Here is a 22,475-nt window from a genome sequence, read left to right on the forward strand (position 1 = left end):
TTTTTAACGTATGTGCGCACATATAACAACAAATTTGTGTTTACATCCTTTGGAGTTAAATTTGATAGAGATATCTGCAGAAGAAATAAAGGAATCTATACATTTCAAGTTCAAGGACAAATCCATCATTATATTAATCATTTAACTCCTTTGGATGGACGTTTTTCTTATTTAGAGTTATATTTCTACGATATTAAACATGAATTACAAAATCGTATTTCTGATTCAGGAAATTTGAATGCATCAACTATTACTCAACTCATAGCCATTCTTTTTATTAATTCATATTCAGTTTTTTTTTTTTTCCAAAGACTTGGTGATATGCCTAATTTGGAAAATCATGAAATCTATATCAAATCAGATCCAGATTTAGATCAATGTGTTTTTAATGCTCCTATAGCATCACAAGTGGTAGTAATTTGGATTGAAAATAATGATTCAGAGCAACTGAGTGGAAGAAATATTATGATTCACAATCATTCAGGTGGTAGTCATATAGTTTAATACTACTTTAGATGTTATGATGCACTTCAATATCCATTATTATTTCCTTATGGTGATATTGATCGGCATAATGACATACAAAGAGTAAGAAAATGTACATGATTTCCACCAAATGAAAGATCAACACTGCTTGGATCCCAAGAATCAACATCAGCTGATGATTTATTTTTAAGAGAAATGCAAGGTCAGAATAATTTCTATATTATGATACTGTAATGTTCTAATTCCAAAATTTGGAATGATATTATATTTTCAAATTTAATTTTTGTAGGGCTGAAAAAAAAATAGAAAATGAAAGAGCCAATTGTTTCATACCGTGAATATTATTATTACAAGTTACAAATCATAGAAAATATTAGATCTATTTTCTTATGCTCTAGTCGTTTGTTGTAACAAAAATCTGATAAAAATAAAAATCCACATCTTTATAAAGTTGTTGTCAAACATATGATGCATGACTCTTGTGGAATGTTAAATCCAACCAATGTCTGTATGTAGAAAAATGCTACTTGCAAAAATCATTATACGAAGAACTTTATGCCTAATACAATTATTGGGAATGATTGTTTTCCACAATATTTGTATCGTGATAATGGAATTACTGCCAAGGTTAGAGGAAAAGAGTTAGATAACCGTTGGGTTATTCCGTATAATTCGTATTTGGTTACAATATTTGATTCTTACATCAATGATGAGATATGCTCTACAATTAAAGTAGTCAAGTATCTTTACAAATACATCTACAAAACTGATGACCTTGTTACTTTTAATGTAACCTCTGAACAAGATAGTCAAACAATTGATGAAATTGAATTATTCCAATTAGTTCGATGAATTGCTGCACTTGAAGCCATGTGGAGGATTTTTAGATTTATTGTAAATAAGATGCATCCAGCATTATATAGCCTACACTTACATCTAGTGACTTTTCCTGCAAATCAAAACTTGAACAATCTTGTGAACTCTGACTTTTATGCAAAAGCAATGTTAACAAAATTTTTTTCAACAAATATTGTAAATGAAAACTCTTAAAAATTATTATATAAAGAATTTTCTGAACTTTTTGTTTGGAGCAATCAACATAAAATTTGGACCCCTCGAAAGAAACAGACAGTTATTGGCAGAATTGTTGCAGCAAATCCACTTGAAGGTGAAATGTATTATCTGCGGATATGATTAAATCATATAAGAGGTCCTCTATCTTTTAATCACCTCAAAACAGTTAATGATGTTGTCACTCCAACATTTCGTGAAGCAGCTACATTGCATGGCTTGTTAGAAACATATAATAGCTTGGAAGATTGTTTACATGAGGCATCAATGTACCAAATTCCATACAGTTTGATGTGACTATTTGTCACAATCTTAATTTATTGTAATCCTACCAATTTAAGAGAACAGTGAGAATATTTTGAAAAAAGTATTTCAACTAATTTAAAAAAAATTGAAAATGACTCTATGAATGTTAGAAGAGAAGTTTAAAGGCATTCTTACACATTTGAATCACTGGAAATGACATCAACATATTTCATCTTTTAGATGATTATATTTATTTTGAGGAATACCAACTTCAATCTACGGAGATTAATGATGAATTGACTTTCGTAATTTCAGAAGAAAATCTTCTAGCATCAACAATTTTCAATGATGAACAATAACATGCTTATGATTCAATCTTACAAAAAGTTTTTTCAAATCAAGTAAGTTCATTCTTTATTGATGGTTCAGGTGGAATAGGAAAAATATTTCTATATAGTGCGCTTCTTGCTACATTAAGATTTAAATAGCTAATAGCACTTGCAACTGCATCATCTAGTGTTGCTGCATCTATTTCACCTGAAGGCCGCCGAACAGCACATTCACGGTTTAAAATTCCTTTAAATTTTGACAAAAACAATACTTGCAATGTTAGTAAATAAAGTGGACTTGCAAGATTATTATATGTTGCAAAGTCAATCATATAGGATAAAACCACTATGTCAAAAAAATAATCTATAGAAGCATTGGACATAATGCATCGGGACATCAATGATTTAGAATTATTATTTGGTGGCAATGTTGTTGTATTTGGTGGAGATTTTCGACAAATTTTACTTGTCGTTCATTCAAAAAGGTACAAGACAGGAATAAATTGATGCAAGTTTACTCTCCTCTTACTTATAGCCTACCTTGACCAAGATTTACATAATTCAAAACATGTGAACAAAATTAGATTCAGAATTTTCAAATTACTTGCTGCAATTAAGCAACGGAATATTGCCAATCATAATTGAAGAAAAGACAAGAATTCCTAATTATATGCTTATTTGTTATGAAAATTATGCTATTTCTTTGCAAAAATTAAAAGATGTTATTTTTTGTAACATTCATGATTACTAAAAAAACATGTCTGAAATGTTGAATCTAGCTATATTGACTCCGATGAATAATTATGTTGATGAAATAAATGCTACATTTATACAAATATTTCTTGGTGAACTCAAACAATATTATAGTTTTGATGAAATAATTGATATATCTGAACCAGACATTATGGATGACTTTTTGAATACTTTGGCACCAAATGAGGTTCCTCTCATGAATTGCTACTTAAAAAAAAATTTTCAATCATGTTGCTTAGAAACATTAATCTTTCAGAAGGCTTAAGCAATGGAACTCGTCTGATAGATCGTAACTTTGAACGTAATGTCATTGATGTTGAAACTGCAATTAGTCATCATAGTGGTAAAATAGTTTTATACCAATAATTCTATTTTTACCAAACCCTCATGAAAACAATGGGTTCCCATTCAAGAGAATTCAATTTTCTATCAAACTAAGTTTTGCAATGACAATCAACAAAACATAAGGCAAAACATTGGATTGTAGGGATATATTTGTCACAACCTGTGTTCTCTTATAGACAATTATATGTTGCATTATCAAGAGTTAAGACTGCTGCTTCAGTAAAAATTCTAATAAAGCCAATATCAACTGATACATCTCAACAAAATTACACAAAAAATATTATGTATAGAGAATTATTAAGCTTGACATTCTCATCTTAACATTATACAAGTAAGTTGATTGAATAATCTACAATATTCCTATTGTCATTATTTTATAAAAGTTCAAGTTTAAATACTAATTTTTTTTTCTTTTTTACATGTCAATGTTTAAGATGCAAAAGATTTATATATCTATCAAGGATATCATGCCGAGCACAAGAAATTGAAAAATTAAAATGCTTGTAGTAGAGAAGTCTCCAAAACTTACAACACAACATTCACCGTTAAAATATCAAAATTTAACCTTGATTGATTCCGATGTATGGTACTTGTTATTTTTTATATTTATAAATAATTGTAGCTTTATGTTTCATAATATAAAACATTATCTTAATAATAATAACCATATATTAGTCTCTATTGAAAATATATTATTTTATTATTTTGCAGGGCAATCGACTGGAAGCCACCATGTTTGATAAAAATATTGATTCGTACGATGACACTTTGCATATATTCCAATCATACTAGTAATGCTTATGTGAAGCAATTAGATCCTAAACATAGAATTGAAACCCATAAATATCATGGATCATAAACTCAAAGACAATTATTGTAGAAATTTCAGATGATAAAAAACCATTGCAGCCACCAAATTATAATATCATTCCATTTAATGAACTCGATAGTTATAAAGATTCAATTGCATAAATGTCTATTCAAAATTTCCAAATTCTTTCATAACTATGTTTATTAACAAACTAAAAAGTTTAAACATAATTTATTTGATTTATTGGCAATTGCATTATATATTAAGCCAGCTAGAGAAGTAAACACAGCAAATGGTCCCACAATGCTATAAGAAATATATGTGATTGATCAAATGTAAATATATTTTTAAATTATCTATTTATCGTATTACATTTTCAATACTAATTTATTTCTAATTCCATCTATTGACATTTAACTATTGCTTACTTTTACTTCAATTTTGTAGCTTGAACTCTATATGTTTGACTATGTTGACTCGGTTTGCTGAATGCGAACAAATTTAAAAAATTATTGAAACTAAACCAATCATTCTTGCTACACGGTTAAAAGTCACTTATTGCAATGGTATTATTAAAAAATAACAATTTTATATTTTGGTTTATATAATATGCCTACACCATATCTAACACATCTTTTTAACATAGGACTTTCTTTATCATCCTGACCAACAAGTGTATTTACAATCAATCCTATGATTCCTGGCTCAGCATCATTGCAAAAGTGATAATATGTGCTTTGTTTTTTCTTTTTTTTTTAAAAAAAAAATTTTAAGACAAACATTTATTAATTCATTACTTCAAGATATAACTATTATATTTTCAAAATGTTTGTCTTTGTTTTTAATATTGTTTTAAACAATTTTCAAGGCAACACTCAATGACTCCTTACTTGAAGACATGATTATAAAATGCTTGGATCCAACACACGCATTTGCCTCCACTCATAGTGTTCGTTGATTAACTAACATTTCTGATGTTGCAGAACTACTGAAACTTCACAACTCATGACGATAAAATTATAATCTTAACAATAGCTTGCTAACTATGGAATATTACAACAATATAATTTTAATATTTGTTATAAATAACATGTAGAAACCAAAATTTTGGGTAAAAGGGAAGATAAATGTGGTCGATCTCCAGCAAATTTTCTTTTATGTCTTGCATTAGATGTAACAAAGGAATAAACTATGAATACAATGAAACATTTTTGTGTTACCATTGTAAATATACAAGCATTGCACAACCACGATATTTACTTTCTCCCTAAACCTTTTGTTTACATTACTCACTTACAAAATTTAACATATCTTTTCTATGCATCCTAACACATAACTATATTTTTGTTGGTAATAGTTGTTGAGCATATGTTGAAGTCGATGATGGTACAAGACAATTATCTGCAGTGATATTTTGTGCAATTACAGAAGAAGCATTGGGTTGTTCAGTAATTGATTTTATGAATCATACTAGCGAGATAACATTACATTTTTTTAAATCTATCAATTCAAATGATAGAATCACAAATCAAAACATAATTTATCAACTCATATCATCCAAAACCATCTGCCATTCTTGAAAAATATGGCCTAAGAAACCTCGCAAAAAGAGTGGATAATCCAACTTGGTGCAGATATAGACCAACTGAAAGAGCAGCGCCAAAAAAAATAGGACTCGTTTGGATAGTGAGATGAGATGAGATGATATGATATGATATGATTGAATATGAGATGATTTTAGATGAGTTGAATAAAATATTGTTAGAATATTAATTTTTAATATTATTATTTTCTTGAGATTTAAAAAAATTGAATTGTTTATTATATTTGGTGTGGAAATTTGAAAAAGTTGTAATAATGAGAAGAGATGAGATGAGATAAAATGATTTTTGTATCCAAATGAGCCCTAAATATCCTCTCAATTGATTCTGCAAAGAAATATGAAACACGCTTGTAAAGTTAACTTCATTTTTAAAACTTCTATCAAACTACATTTTGTAAACTTGTATCAAATTTCTTTAGGATGTATATTACTATGGTTGATGCATATATTATTTTATTTTCAAATGTTTAGTTGATATATTAGTCTGTATTTACTAGATTGGATGGATATAATAATATGGTATGATTGGTCTATATATTAATTTGTTTTTCCATCTATATATAGTTCATATATATATAAAATTAGCATATATATTTTCATTCCACTAGCCCCACTACTAGTGTGTGTATATATATATATATATAATTTTTTTTAATTAATTCGTATCACGAGGTAATAACAACTTTTTTGAAAATAAATAAATGCATATGCCCCATTTAAGTATAATTTGAATTTTTCGTATTTCATTTTGGATTTTGTGAAATTTGATGTCTTTTTTTATCTAGTTTGGTGTTGCTTTGGATGATCACGAGGATATTGTTCCTTTTTTTTTTTTTTTTTTTCTTTTGCTTAGCTTATGGATGAGTTGCATTTTAATTCTTCTTACACTGATCTATTTGGCTATGTTTCAGTGAAAATACACAAAGGTAGAGAATGAAGATTGTTGATATCTTGAAACGGCGTAAGTTTCACGTTAATTGATTTACATGTGTAAATTGTGAAATAATGGGGTAGCTTTGGACTTTAATGTTAAAAAATGTGGCATAAGCTTGGCTTCTAAATGTAGTTGTGGCTATGAGACTATAGAGTTTGATTTACATGTTTTTAATGATTGTTTTCTTGCTATATATATACATACATACATATATATATATATGGCATCACTTCTCATAGATTTTTGGTATTTTAGATCTTTCAATTTTAGGGTGGAGAGATAAATTGCTAACTTGGTGGTAAGTTTTTCATGGCGTAAATCAGATTCATATAACTGCTCAACTAGTTCCTTGTTTAATACTTTGGAAGTTATGGCTAGCAAGAAACCCAGCCAAATATGAATGTATAATCAAACTTGCTTCTTGCATTATTTGGAAAATTGTGAAATGATTGTAAAAATTAAATATGATAATTAAACCATCAAGAGGCATAACAAGGTTGGGTGATGTTTCTATTTAAACTTCATGAGAATTCCATTGCTGTAGACTAAGCCGAAAAGTTTAGTTTAATTCGCTGGTTGAATCCCCCTACTGGTAGAATGAAACTTAATATCGATGGGACCTCAAAGGGCAACCTTGGGCTTGCTGGCTGTGGTGGTGCTAGTTGAGATCACTATGGGCAGTTTATACATGACTTCTCCATTTATTTGGAGATTGGTACAAATGTTTTTGCAGAGATTTCTGCAGTTAAAGCTGGTCTTTCTGTGTTACTAGTTCGATTTTTATGATGTCATTATTGAGTTGGATGCATTGCTAGTAGTTAATTGGTATAGAAATATGAAAAGGCCCCTTGCATGTATGTGAATATTTGGGAGGATATATATGACTTTAACAAGTTTATAAGTTTTGATGTGCAACATATATGCAGAGAAGGTAATGGTGTGACAAATGGATTAACTAATCTTGGAGCTTTAGGTATTACTGTCTTTCTCCTCTATTTTATAATTCCCTAGGAAATTGTATAGACTTTTTGTTATTGATAATTCTAGTTTACCAAATTTTAGATGGAAATAGGATTTTTGCATATTTGCTTTATTTTTGTTATTGTAATAGATACTTTAGAATAGTTAATGTGAGCAATAGTTTTTTTTTTAGAATGCATGATTTTACAAGAGTTTTGGTTCTGGGATTTATGTAACCTCTAAAACTCTTACATTACTTGTAAAAGGTATTCATTTGCCATAAGAGATGGTTATTAATAAAATTGGATATATTATCCATCTTCCTAAAAAAAAAGTTTCACATTAATTGAATGAATTTTTCTACTTTAATTTCAGTGGTCTATTCTAAATGTTGTCATTACCTTTGAAGAACACTCTCAAGAACCATATTAAATGGTAAGGTTCTTTAGACCAGTTGATATAAGGCCTAGTTTCTAAATAGGAGAACCAAGTTCAAACTTAAACTATTTCACTACTATTTATAAAATTCTCATTTCATGTCATTACCAAAACATGCTCTTAAACTATCTTTATTCCAAGTCTCTTGATTTTAAGATTTTTGTTTGGATGAATTTTAAAAGTGAAGGAATTTGAAGTTCATTTTAATATATTTGTTAGAATGACTTGAAATTCCTTTTTAATAAATAGAATTTGAAATCCAAGATTTTGTATCATTAAAATCTTGCTTGGATTTGATTCAAATCTAAATCTCATTCTTAGTTTATGTTCTAAATACAAATCCTCCCTTCCAAATCCATCTATACCTTTTATTACAAACATGAAAATTCCAATGCATAAGAGCTTGCTTCTGTCTTTTAAGTTTGAAGGATTTAATTTCGTTCTTCTTTTATTGGGTTTTGAGAAATGAGAAATAAAAATATTAATAAAAAGATTATAAAGTTCAAAAAAATTTTAAAATAATTTTTGTTTTGAAATTTGAAAAATTATTGTTTTTTTGTGTTTTGTTTAAAAGTTTGAGAAAATTATCATAATTAAATAAAAAAACGTTGAAAATTTGAAATTGAAAAGTATTTTGTGTTTGAGTGATGTTTGGGAATGAAATTATAAGAAATTTTGATATGAGATCAACTCATCTCACTTCCCAAACAAGTCAAATATAGCGGCTTGTTTGGGAGCACAAACTATCTCTTCTCATCTGAAAATTATTTTTTTTATTATATGTAAAATATTTTTTTACATAATTTTTGATGTTATATATATTATATGCTAAATTACTAATTAATATAATATGTAATTTTAATTTTATTATTCATGTCTATTAATTTTATAACTAATAAATTAATTTTAGTAATAACTAATAAGTTAATCTCTAATAAGTTAGACACTACTTATACTATACTAGTATAATTAGACACTAATAAATTAATAATTATTAATAATAAATACGAAATTCTAACAATTAAATTTAGTGTTGAAAAAAGTATAATACTAAACTTACGTAGTCCCACATGTGTAATTGGTAAACCGAAAAAATTGGACCAGATCAGACCAGACCGAAATCGAAAAAACTGAAAGTTCCAGTTTTAGTAATGTCCCGTATCAGTTCTTAAATTTTCAAACCGGTGTATACTGGTTCAATTCTAAAATGTATCCAAAACCGAATCAAATCAGACCGGTTACATCCCTAATAGCAGTAATCTTGAAGGAACATCCCAATTGATCAAAACAAGAGATTCTTCTAAGAATCTTTAGTAGGATTTTCTATTCTTTGTTGGAAATGAGTGAAGATCCAATCATTCTATGTTGGGAAGCAAGTTTATGCATGGGTTGATTTCAGCCAAAAAAATGCCCTTGCTTTTGGGGAGCCAATTAAGTTTGGTGGTCTGTGATTAATTTGTGAGATTGGAATAGATAATTAATATTGAAGGATTTGGTCTCACACTATGGGGACGGGATGTTTGGAAATATTTTTCATCCTATCCCATCTTATTTCATCCCATCATATTTTATTTTCTTCCCAAATATCATTCAAATACAAAAACTTTCAAACTAATCATTATAACTTTCTCAACTTTTCAAATAAAAAATAAAAAATAATTCAAAATTTTCAAATCCAAAAAAAAAAAAAAAATTATATTCTAACAATATTTTAACTTTATAATATTTTTTATTTAATTTTTCTCTCTCATTTTCCAAAATTCAATAAATACTTCTCTCAAATTATCTCACTTCTATTTTTTTATTTAAAAAAATGACTTAGCCGATACTTTATTGATTATTGGCCTCATTTTTGGGGGAGAAAACCATTAATACAACCTGTCAAAGAACAAATAATGCCCAAAGAACCTGTTAAAAGAAACATGCTGCACTACCGTAACCCACTGTCAACAACGTAACACCGACATCCTCAATTCATCCATTCTCAGCAACCCTTTCACCTGCAGAGGAAGATAATTTCTCTCAAACCAGGACATAGAAGTCCTTTCTGCACCCATCTTGGAGAATCTATCAGCTACCGAATTCCCTTCACGAAAAATATGCTGCATCGAGAAAGAAATATTAGAAAGAATCTGCTGAATCTCCTTCAAAAATTCTTCTAAGTACCATAGCCCACATTTCTTCTTCTTTAGCCAATTAATAATGATCAGTGAGTCTAGTTTCACTTCCAACCTTACAATTCCCATCATCTTGCATCTCCGAAGTCCATGTAACAGAGCATATAACTCAGCTGAATTATTAGTTCCATCAAGAATTTTCTCTGCAAACGCCACCACTACTTCCCCACGATCATTCCGAACAACCCCACTCGCACCCAAGACACCTGGATTCCCCAAATAGTAGCCAACTGTGTTAAGCTTGTAACATCCTCTCGACGAGTAATTCCACTGCACCACTCGAGCTTTGCTTGGTTTACTCAGTTTCACATGCACATTTAGTCCTTTCAAAATAAATTCATCAGCTTTAGAAAAGCTATTGGTACCCTTTAGCTTCAAAGCTACCCAAGCAGTCCAGTATTTTACTCTCTGCCACACAATTTCCTGCGGCTCCACCTTGCCCTCCATTCTCGCCGTGCACCGCCACAACCATAACTGCTAGCATAAAATGCACGAAAGCAAGCCTAACAGAGTTCGCCTGTATGAAGACCTTTTAACTCACCTGAAACAGATTAAAGCTCTTTCTTTCCAACCTTTGGACTGCATAAATGGAATGCCCATCAATGCTGAAATCCGTTTCCATAATTTCTGAGCTATCTGACCAAATGCCAGAACGTGGTTTAACTTTTCATAGGCACCATTACTACATCATTCACACTTTCACATTAAATTTATTCCAACTCTCCTTACCTTGTCATCCACAGGTAATGCATTATTCATAGCCAACCACATAGTAATCAAAATGTTCTTCGGAAGTGCTGGATGCCAAATCCATACTGCCCACTAAAATGGTGGGTGCTTCACACGAAATGCTTCCCATGCAGACTTAGTAGAAAATCGCATTTGAGTTTTCAGTCCAAACAAGTCGATCTTTACCTTCCTTAGGACTGCCTAGCTGATGAGTGATCTCCACCATTTTTCCTTGCCCTACCAAACCACTCAACAAATCCTCATTCCACCCTTGTTCCAATCTGCATTCCTTAATCAAGAGCTGCGGAGCATCAATTGGATTCGAATTATAACCCAGTGGTTGTTGATCTAACCATTTATCCCACCAAAGGAAACACTTTCCTCCTTTACTTTCCATCTAGATAGCCTAAGAACAGCTAGAACACAACTCATGATCATTCGCCAAAATCTCGATCCTTTAGCAGGATTCACCAAGGAAATGTGCTTATCTTTAACATATTTAGCCTTGAAAAAGTTTGACCACAATGAATTCTCCGTTAAAATCTTCCAAACAAACTTCATATAGAGAGACTGTTGAACCTTTATCAAACTCCTTAAGCCCAGGCCCCTTCTTGAATTGGTTTACATAAAACTTTCCATGCCACTCACTTCTTTTTTGGCTTTCCATCCTAAAACCCCCAATAAAAGCTACTGAAGATTTTGTTCAACAAAGAAATAATAGTACCAAGACACTGAATACAAGAAATTAAATGTATAGGAATACTTGAGATCACATGTCGCATAAGAGATAATTTAGCACCTTTAGACAAAACCTTATTTTGCCAACCAGCAAGTCTCTCTCTTATACGTCCCACGACTTCATCAAAATCTCGTGCTTTAAGTCTTCCCATAACAATTGGAACACCTAAATACTTGAATGGGAAATGGCCTTCTGAAAAACCAGTAAGTCTAAGTAACACTCTTATTTGAGACATGGATATTTTTGGGGAGAAAAAAACTACAAATTTGCCTGAGTTAACAATCTGCCCCGACCAATCCGCATACATCTGAAAAACCTCCTTAATACCTTGCAATGACTTCTTCCCCCCGTTAGAAAAAATAACTATATCATCTGCATGCAATAAATGTGAGATCAAAGAGGCCCCTCGAGGTAAAGAAAACTTCTCAATGGTATCATCTTCAAAATTTTCCTTTAAAAAAGGAGATAGGATTTCTTCAATAAGGATAAAAAGATAAGGCGACAATGAGTCTCCCTGTCTCAAGCCTCGCCCACCTTTAAAAAAACCTTTAGCCGTGCCATTCATCACCACCGAATACCTAGGAGAAGAAATACATTGTTTAATCAAATTACACACTTAGATAGAAAATCCAAATGAAGCCATCACATGCATAAGAAATTCCCAATTGATACTATCATAAGCTTTTGCAATATCGATCTTAATCATAGCATTATCACCTCTTATTTTCCTGCTTAAGCTATGTACCAACTCTTGAGTTAAAGTGACATTTTCAAATATACTTCTACCAGATATAAATGCTCTCTGTTCCAAGGAAATGATGCGAGGAAGCACCAGGGCTAAACGTTGGACTATTAATTTGGAACACACTTTGTATAAAACTGAGCAAAGGGTGATAGGCCTAAACTTATCAAAGCCTATTGGATTACTCATTTTGGGAACAATAACCACATAAGAAGAGGAGTAATACCTTGGAAGTTCCTAGCCTCGAAAAAATTCACAAATTGCCTCCACCACATCCTTCTCAACAATATCCCAACAATCTTTGAAAAAACTCGAGCCAAATCCATCCAGCCCCGAATTGCTATCTACTGGAATCGAGAACAAAGCTTCCTTTACATCCTCCCCAGTAGGCATTAAACATAAATTGACATTTTCTTCCTCCGATATAATTTCCTCAACCCATGGAGATAAATCCGGAAGAGGCCTACCAGGTCTAGCCTGCAAAAATTCAAAAAAATGCTCTACTGCCGCAACATGAATATCCTCTGGAGTCTTTAACACTCTTCTGTCCGATAATGTCATTTCCTTAACCATATTCTGTTTTTTAGCTGAAAATTTTAGAAAAAACTGGGCGTTATTCTCCCCTTTATCAATCCACATTTGCTTAGCCTATTGTGCCAACCTCATTTCCTCCCTCTTCTCCCAAGTTTCCAATTCCAATTTTGTAGCCAAGTAAGCATATTCAGTTTCCTTAGAAAAAGCTACCTGAAGGTTAGATTCCAATCCTTCTAATTCTTTTTCCAGATTCTGAATGTGAAACTGAGTTCTCCCAAACACTTCTTTATTCCACACTTTGAGAGCTATCTTTAATTTTTTTTTTTAATTTTCCTGCTAACCTCCACAACCCATTCCTTGACAGCTCTTCCATCCAAGTCCTTATCACAATACCACGAAAACTTTCATGAGATGTCCACATTTGCTGAAACTTAAACAGAGATGGGCCATAACGGATCTGAACATCCAAAAGAGAGATAATCATAGGGGAATGATCTGAGGAGACTCTGGAAAGATACTTCATCTGCACACCAGGCAAGGTCTCCAAGCAAGAGGAATCACATAAGACCCTATCTAATCAAGCCCAACTCCTTGTCCATCCACTATATATGTCCATTAAACTAGGATAGTGGACCTCCAGTAGATGCCATTTCCACCAATCCCACATTATCAATAAATTGATTAAAATCATCCATAGCAACAAACGAAAAAGGTCTCCCACCATGTCTTTCATCATCATTTTTTATTATATTAAAGCCACCTGCAATAATCCAAGGGTACCCCAAAGTATTCATAGTAGAGAGTTCTAACCAAAGATCCCGTCTATCAATTTCCAAACATTTAGCATAAACAAAGGACATCAACACTCGTTGTCCTGCCGTAGTCACCAAACACGTAACTTGCTGATTACTAAGGCCGACTAAACTGACTTGCACTTGAGAGTCCCATAAAACCCAAATCTTTCCTTCAACTCCCCCATTCGACAAACAGTCCACATAGTTCAATTCATTTCACAACTCCACCATTTTTTCATCATTTTTTAAAGGTTCGGCCAGCGCCAGTATGCTAGGGTGATGCTTACGAACCAACTTAATTAGTAGCTTTCGTTTCGAGGTATCGATCCCTCGAACATTCCAAAACAAAAAATTGCAATTCATAGATTCAGCCTAGAGGGTTTGCTAGGAACCCTAGTAGAGCTTCTAAACTTTTTAATTTCCTTCTCTGCATGAACATATTCCATAGTTTCTGAGTCTGACACAAGATCTTCTACTTTGTTCATCTCCTCCACATCAAGTTCTCTCTCATTTTCTGAAAAACTACGAACCCTGTCCTCTAAATCCCAATTCTCAGATTCTTTGTGCAACATAACTGAGCCACCATTTGTCATCTCATGTATCTCCATCTCCAATTCTCGACACATCCCTTCCTCTAAGTTTGCATTCTGATGAACTCTAACCCCTTCAGACTCCCCTTGCACTGTACCAATAGCATCCTTATGAACCACTTCAGTTTGTTTGTCCTTTATTCGAGCCCCTTGTTCCAGTAGACACCCCTCTGAATGCACATATCCCTCCAACGTCCTCGCCAATAACTTTTCGTGTGCCTGAGTTCCAGACAAAGAAACCTGTAAGACATCCATTTCAGATCCTGTAGCATCCTTACCATCCACGTCCAACTTCTCAACAGTTTCAACATTTTCTGCCTTCTAGCGTTCCACATCCTTTTTAAACCATATCTTCTCTGTTTGACTTACTTTGCCATTAGAAATTTTCTTCTTCCCTTTACAAGTTTTGTCATTGTGGCCTTGTACACAACAGGTCTTACAATACTGGCACCATCGACGCATTGGATCCATAAAAGCATCTATTTCAACGCAAACTCTTGCACCATTTATACTTGTTGCACACTTTGTAATGTTATCTCGTTAAATATATCTCCCTATTGGTGCACAAATACTACGTAAATAGGAATCATGATAAAAGTTCAGTGGTAACCCTGGAAGCGTAACCCATACTGGAACCATCAACGGTTCCTTATCTTCATTGAAATCGGGTGACCAGTGGAAAACTCTATAGGGTACTCCTTCTATCTCACATGTTTCTCTAGACATCGCCTTAGAAAAATCCTCCTCCAAAGCCATACGAATAAATACATTCCGAGGTTTTTGCATGGCAGATACAATCGGTTGATTCAGAAGACCCCACTGATTATGTATACAGACCCTGATCTGATCCAGTGAAGGTCTTTGACGCAGGAACTTCAAGACTGTGAGATCCCTAGATTTTCATGGGTTTTAATTCCTTATTATTTATTTAAATATGTTATTTGTGTTATTTTATTTGTTATTTTATTTTTAGTGTTTGATTTTTGGGCTTGTGAATCTTAGTGTTTTTATTTTTATGGGGTGTGCGTGTGAGTTGTGTGTGTTCTGTTTTGACCCAGCCCGTGTGTGTGTGTGTGTTGTGTTTAAGCCCAACTCTTATGAGTTTTGATCCAACCCGTGCGCAAATCAGAGCCCAGCCCCTGCGGATTAGAACCTAGCCCCTCCCCTTATATGCAACGATGCCATTTTGGTGTGAATTTCTTAGGGTTCTATCTTCTTCTTCCTTGCGCCGTGCTGCTCTTCTTCCTTCTTCTTCTTTTCTTCTTCTTCTACTTTCTTCTAGTTTCTTTCTTTTCTAGCAGTTGCTAATGGCGATTTCTTCCTCCAATCGTAGCTCGGCATCACAGAAAATTTCTTTCCCCCATCACTGGCCACCACCTCCTTCTTCCGTGAGCATCTCCGTGGCATTGGGCATGGACTCCGTGTTGTGCTGTTAGTCGTCCGTGCTACATTCCTTCTTCTCCTCCATAGCTTGCTCTGCCGTTTTCGTCTTCTCTACCCGAGTGACACACGGCCACCTTCACTTCCGCCTCGAGTTTCATTGGGTGCCCTCGGTGTCGTTCAGCATGGGACTCCGAAATGTTCGTTGTCAAGCCGTTGCTCCACACGGCCACCACCTCCATCTTCCATGGCTTTCCCTGTGTTGAGCTGCAGCGCCTTCCGCATCATGCACCATCACACGTCTCTTCCACGGCTTGTGAACCGTGTTAGTCATCTGCTAGTGGAACCGCCATACTTGGCCTATAAATAGGCCACGAGTTCTTCAAATAAAGTCTGCCGAGTTCTTCATCTTCTCTCTCTCGTATAAGCTTTATGTATCTCTTTGTGTTTAGAGTTTTGTTCTATAAATTTTGTTGGTGATCCGAGAGTTTGTGAAAACTCACACTGCCATTTGTGAATTTTTGGTGATTGCCGTGAGTTGAGTTTTCCATTTCTTTTTTATAAACCGAATTTTTCCTTGAGAGAAGCTCACCAAAAAAGTCACTGTAGTATTCTTGAAACACTGTTGTCACCGTTGTGCTGTCACCTTGAGCAACGTTCATTTTGCTTGATCTTCCAGATTTATTTCCTTTTCTTGTATGTAATTTTCCATCGCAACTCAAGTGATTTAAATTGGCTTTATAACTATTATTTAATTGTAAACTGTTGGTTTGTTGGAAATTAGACCTTGGGCCATTTAAGTGTTGGGTTGTGATTGTAGTTGATTTTGGTGTTGAGCCTTGGGCCGGATTGGAGGTTGGGATTACGCGTGTAGTTGTGAAACTATATAATTGTAAATGGAGGGTTATTTTATGTAAATAAGTTATTTAATATGTATTCCAATAACTGTTGAAACGCATATTTATCGTCTTTAATAAATTGTGTTGTGAAGTCACGTTGTCTGTTTGGAATTGAGACTGAATATGTGCGTGTGTATCACGACCCCAAGCCGAGATGGGGCATTATCTCGGTAGAGCTCCTCTGGTCACTCGGGAGTGTAACAGACTAACGTGACGTCCCCTTAGTTGTCGCAGGGCGACGACGGGAACGGACGAGACGGTAACGCTCTCGTACCGATTCCGTGACCTTTTGACTGGCGAGGTTAGAGGATGCTTGGCCATGTACGCTAGGCGCGGAACTGGGCATCGCTCGTTACGAAGTCTCATACACCGACGTTACCCGTGATGTGACGATGAGAGCTAAAGTGTGCGGACGGTCCATAGGGGAGACCGTGGTGCATGCGTAATTTTAATAATGAATGATGATTGGGCCAAAAATAGGATTTTTGGCGTGAGTATTAAAAGTGTATTTTTGGAAAAAAGAATGTGGTTTGTTTTTCTGCATATTTGTCTATGTGGGAACGTGTGATTATAATAATGTTTTTAAAATCTCTTGAATGTTGTTTTGATTATTTACTTGCTGAGATGTCATAATTTCATTGTAGTGTTTTACCCTACGGTTCGGTCTTATGGTGCCGTAGAGTCTGACACAGAGCCCGAGTATGAACCCCAGAGATCAGCTCTGTCGGAGGTTTGAGTTGCTAATATGTTGATCAGCGTTATGGGATTTGTTTCCCTTATTTTATTTCTTGTCTTTATTTTATCTGTCGGATGATTGTATAATTCTTGTAAAGATATTATGCTGTTTTTGAACAATTCTGGTACTTAATAAAGAAAGACCTTTTTATTTCTCCGCTACGAATATTATTTTGTACACTTATTGCATATTGTACACACTCTGAGCACTGGTCGTTGGGGTGTGTGATCCGTGTGGTCAACATCCCGGTGTCACGAACTCCACATAAATAACACGTGGGGGTCGAGGATCCTACAAAGACAATCGAATTCTTGAATGGCACAGTAGACTGGTCAATCTCTTCCTTCGAGAACAAAACACAAACTTCTCCATCAACTTGTTTCGGAAGTCGGAATGGCACTTCTACCTCAAGTAGAGGTTGCGGTGCATAAGCAATAAGATTAGCAAACGATCTTCTTCTAGCAACCAACGCCTAGTAGCCAGAAGAGACCTCGAAGTTGATCATCATGAAGAAAAAAACAAACCCTAGCAGAGCCTCAGAATTCGCCTGCCACATCAGCCTCATATGATGGACTTCTAAAATCACACATATCCCATTACTATTCACAAACAATCTTACTACTATTTAAAAAAATTCTCATCTTATCTCATTCCTCAAGCATCTCCTAAATAAAGGTTGCTCAAATCAAGACCGGAGTCAATCCCTTTTAATTTATAAATATAATGGATGTAGAAGTCTGTTTTTTTTTCCTAAGCAAGTTCGATATGTTATAATTAAAGGATACATAAATACATGAATAAGAGGTACTAGGGGACCCCGAAAACACCATTTCTTAACTAGTGCAGCACTATAGAAAACAAAAAGAAAAAGGCATCGGAAGCAAATAAGTGTTTCCTACTCTTTCCCACTAAGAGGGAGTTGCACAAAGTAGCGGTTTTTATACAATCCGAGAGTGGGATTGTAATCCCATGACCGAAAGCCATGATGATTGTAGTGACTGCATTTTATCTTGAAGTGGCTATTGAGGAAGTCTACTGCATTGTCTTCATGATCTTGTGGCCAAATAGAACAACTCTTATAATAAAGAGTCAAATAAAAAATTCTAACTCCATCGCGTTATATGATGTTTCAAGACTCCACACTCTCCTAAATGAATACATGTGATTCTCGCGCAGCGGGGAAAAGTAAAAAAGTGGGGCTCATGGGTTGTGGTGGAATGAGATTGCCAAGTAACTAATAAGAGGGTGGTGATCGTCGGGCGCCAACGGTTCAAATTTTTAACTAAACTCTTTGGATATAAGAGTATCCCAACAATATATAAGAAAAATAGTAGGATAAAGAAAGCATTAAGATAGAGGCAAAGATGAACAGATTACAGTTTGGACCTACTTCGGTAGACTCCATGGGGCCCACATGCCTATCTCCGTTCTGCCACAATAGTTAGATCTGAAAGACTTGATGTGGCAAATCTGTTGGTCCAACGCGTGTGGTGAGAAAAGTACTTGCCGAAAGAAGAGGCTTGTAAGGTCCACGCGAGGATATGGGAGGTGCATGAGGGTCACGCGCGTGGTGATTTTCAGGAAACTGCTGCTTCTCTCCAAAGTATTAGCAACCTCAGAGCCTTCTCTACGGCGCGTGTCTTTCAGATATTGCCAGAAAACTACAAATTTGTCTGTTTCGGTTTTGGAGGAAACAAAACAACTAAGAAAGTGGAACTAATTTTATAAGTAGATAGATGACAAAAAATTAGAGGAGAAGGAGAAAGCGGAGACTTCCTTCCCCTTCCTCTTCGGTCAAAAAATTAGATTCGGGTTTTGAAGACTTTGCTACGAGCTTAGAGAGAGAGAGAGAGTCTTCTCCTTTTGGCTGATCTACTCATTTGGATGAAGAAGGAAATCTAGATCTTGTTAGTACAAAGCGCATGAATATATACAACAATATTATATGCATGCATTGTTATGAATATTCCGTCTGACAAAGATAGATACAAATTTTTGAAGTACGGATCCACGGCTGCCCTGGCTAGCTAATAAGTTGAAAAGGGAATATGTCAAGCATTTAAAGAGTACGACTTATTTCCAATGGGCCCTCCAGCTCATTGTCCAACAGTCTCTGCCAAAAGCTTAAATTGTTGATGGTGCAACAATACAAAATATACAAAGCCAGGTATCTTACACTGTGCTGTTCACAGATATTACAGTACTTGTACGGACGGTATCTTACAAATAATCTTCACTGATCATATGAAGCTGCAATATTACATGGAGGAGTAATTATTAGATAGTCTTGAAGTACAAAACGACGCTCACAACATGCCGTGACATTAAACTAATTGTTTGTGTAAACATTATTTCTTATAATTGTCATTGGCATCTGAACTATGAAAGATTGTGAGTACGGCGTATCCATATTCTGAGACTACGCAATAATTACTCGATAGAAGCACAATGCATTGAAAAATAAAAGAAAAAGAAAAGAAGTAATTCGGAAACATCATACAGGAGAGGAATGAAGACTGGGACCGAGGGTTGGGTTGTGGCTAGCTGTTACAAGGAAGAAAACAACATGAATTAGATTTAGAGGAGTGTGCATGGCCTTGGCTTGATCCGTCGCTTTTTCTTCGGTTTTGGGGGCTGCAAAACAACCTTGATTGCAGCATCAAACACAGCCTTAACATTCTGATCAGGTTTCACAGCAAAGTCAAAGTTAGATTTCCTTTGATGGAGCTAGATCTATGCGCATGCTAAAAAACAGTGAAAATACTTCAAGCCTATAGACAAATAATTATGAGTAATACTGAGTACAAATTTTAAATAGATAAATTTTATATAAATTTTTTATAAAATAGTGAGTCACTCTAATAAAGAATAATTTTTTTTATATATTTTTTTTAATATAAAATCTACTTTTTTACATAGATTTGCACGAGACTTGTTAATTTATTTAAAATTTGCTCAAATCATTTCTTCTAAAATAATTCGAAAAGTTTGATAGCTTTATTCCTCGTATTATAAATATATACCTTTTATGCGACAAAAATCCATGACATGTTGGCATGAAATATAAGACAAAATAAGAGAAATCAAGGGTCGGTTAGATCTATCGATCCTTCCCATTTTTTCTTTTTATCTTCCTCCGCGCTCACTTTTCTTCAATTATTTCATGATCTTTTCTCGCACTAAGACATATATGAAGGGGGCGAGCTAATATTTTTCTTTATCTAATCTTTAAAATCTAATTAATTAAAACGTATTCAAAGAGTTAAATGTATGTTGCTTGATTGGCATAATCTACATGTTCTAAAATTGAGGTTTGAAGTTCGAAATCTCCTCCCCAACTTAAAATAAAAAAAAAAGAAAAAAATAAAAAAAAAAAAAAGAAAAAGAAAAAAAAGCGTGTTCATAGAAGTCAAGATCATCAGCTAATTAATTAAGCAAATTACTTGCTGAGTCTTGGAGCTGCACTCTATGTAAACAGCAGCGCCGATTGCCTTCTTGAGCTCTTCACCCTGCGAAAAATTTAATATTCTAATTACCATGAATTCCGTGAAACAGACGAGAAAAACTTCGTTAGCAAAGGGAAAAAGAGACTAGAAACATATATAGATATAGAGATTTGCCTGAGCAGTTGAGATTGATGCTGCCCCAGGATGCTCAATCAAATACTGCTTGTCTTCCCTTAGATCTGACGGAGATCATATCCAAACTTACATGTTAATTAGATTTATATCAACAAGACGTTATTACATAAATATATATATATTTCCATAGTAGGATTAATTCGTACCAAGTTTGGTTCCAACAAGGACTACCGGCACAGTTGGGGCATAATGCCTCAGCTCAGGAATCCACTGGGAGCCAAGAAATCGATGTGTAATTAGTCGACTGACATCTGAATTAAGAACTTGAATCACAAATGAAATGAAGAAAAAATTATATTTTTTGGGTTTTTGATGGGAAACCTTCTTAGATATATTTTCATAGCTGGCTTTGCTGATGAGTGAGAAGGCTAGCAAGAAAACATCTGCACCCCTGTAACTCAAAGGCCTCAGCCTGTTATAATCCTCCTGCCCTGTGTTCACCCAACTACGTAATTAATTAAAATGCATAGGGAATCGCAGATAATTTTGTACCTAGCTCTAGAAAATAATAATAATCAATTCAAAAAAACAATTACATGGTACGTACTTACCGGCAGTATCCCACAGTCCAAGGTTAACTGTGCTGCCATCAACCACCACATTAGCACTAAAGTTATCGAATACGGTAGGCACATAATCCTATGAGAATTGAAGAGAGAAAACATGATCTTAAATGATATTTAGACCACAAGATTGTTTAATTTAATCATTTATTTGAAAGCTGGATCATGTGTAAAAGACAGTAGTATGAAGTGTTATTGATCAAACATAATCTATCATACTGTGGGAAAGGTATTGCTTGTATAAGATATGAGCATGCATGTCTTTCCAACAGCTCCATCACCAACTGTGACACACTTGATGAATCTTGCGGTGCTCATGATTTTTAGCCCCTCGACACTCTTTTAATCAAAAGGAAGCTTCCTTTTCTTCGGAATCCTAGCAGCTAGAGATACTTCCTGATCTCTGTATTGATCTTTACCTCCATTAATGAGTTGAAACCCTATATCTCTCTCTCTCTCTCTCTCTCTCAAGAAAATGAAAAAAACTACATAAGGAAAAAAGAAAGAAAGAAAGAAAGAAAGCAGCAAGGAGGGTGTGGAGGGTATTGGGAAGTGGAGGTTGAGTTCGAATTTTGAATAGAAAAGGAGGGGGGAGGGGTGGCAATTTAATAAAATGAGCACCAACTTTATTTTGCTGTGCCTCTTTTATCTTTACCATGATTGCCAATGGCTTTCTGTTCCTTTAAGGGGAAGGCCAAACTGAGCGGCAAAGCCTAAGGACCAACAAAGGAGGAGTTTGGTGCTGGTGTTAGTTGGTTAAGTATTGTACAAGTCAGAGATAGAATTAATGATGAATACTGAGAAAATAAAACATTAATGCTTAACTTTCCAAAACATGGTGATGGGGAATTAAGAAGAAGAACAAGTATAATATATTAATAAAAGTGGTTTAGATAGAGGACTGGCCGGGCATGGAATTTTCATGCTATCTCCTCATCATAACTAGAAGATTACACAAACATGCGCGCATTCTAA

The 22,475-nt window shown here is 34.2% G+C and overlaps 1 protein-coding gene across 1 annotated transcript; it reads right to left on the reverse strand.

The window, feature by feature from the left end:
• Positions 1-19,512: 19,512 nt before the first annotated feature.
• LOC121248077 (rac-like GTP-binding protein RAC2) lies at positions 19,513-22,146 on the reverse strand. The gene is made up of 7 exons (XM_041146434.1): positions 21,720-22,146; positions 21,489-21,576; positions 21,259-21,368; positions 21,084-21,147; positions 20,917-20,981; positions 20,740-20,805; positions 19,513-19,975 (listed from the first exon to the last, which is right to left on the reverse strand). Exons 1-7 carry the CDS (start codon positions 21,816-21,818, stop codon positions 19,874-19,876), a joined length of 594 nt encoding a protein of 197 aa, XP_041002368.1. The 5' UTR covers positions 21,819-22,146; the 3' UTR covers positions 19,513-19,873.
• Between the last annotated feature and the right edge of the window lie 329 nt (positions 22,147-22,475).

Source organism: Juglans microcarpa x Juglans regia, chromosome 2D (assembly GCF_004785595.1).
Source record: "Juglans microcarpa x Juglans regia isolate MS1-56 chromosome 2D, Jm3101_v1.0, whole genome shotgun sequence".
Lineage (NCBI taxonomy): Eukaryota > Viridiplantae > Streptophyta > Magnoliopsida > Fagales > Juglandaceae > Juglans > Juglans microcarpa x Juglans regia.

Excerpts from the sequence above, each read along its gene's own strand:
- LOC121248077 (XM_041146434.1), bottom strand. The coding sequence starts at position 21,818 with ATGAGCACCGCAAGATTCATCAAGTGTGTCACAGTTGGTGATGGAGCT. Across the intron at positions 20,982-21,083 it reads CCTTGTTGGAACCAAACTTG|ATCTAAGGGAAGACAAGCAG; the intron begins GTACGAATTAAT and ends GATCTCCGTCAG. Across the intron at positions 19,976-20,739 it reads GCAGCTCCAAGACTCAGCAA|AATGTTAAGGCTGTGTTTGA; the intron begins GTAATTTGCTTA and ends AAACCTGATCAG.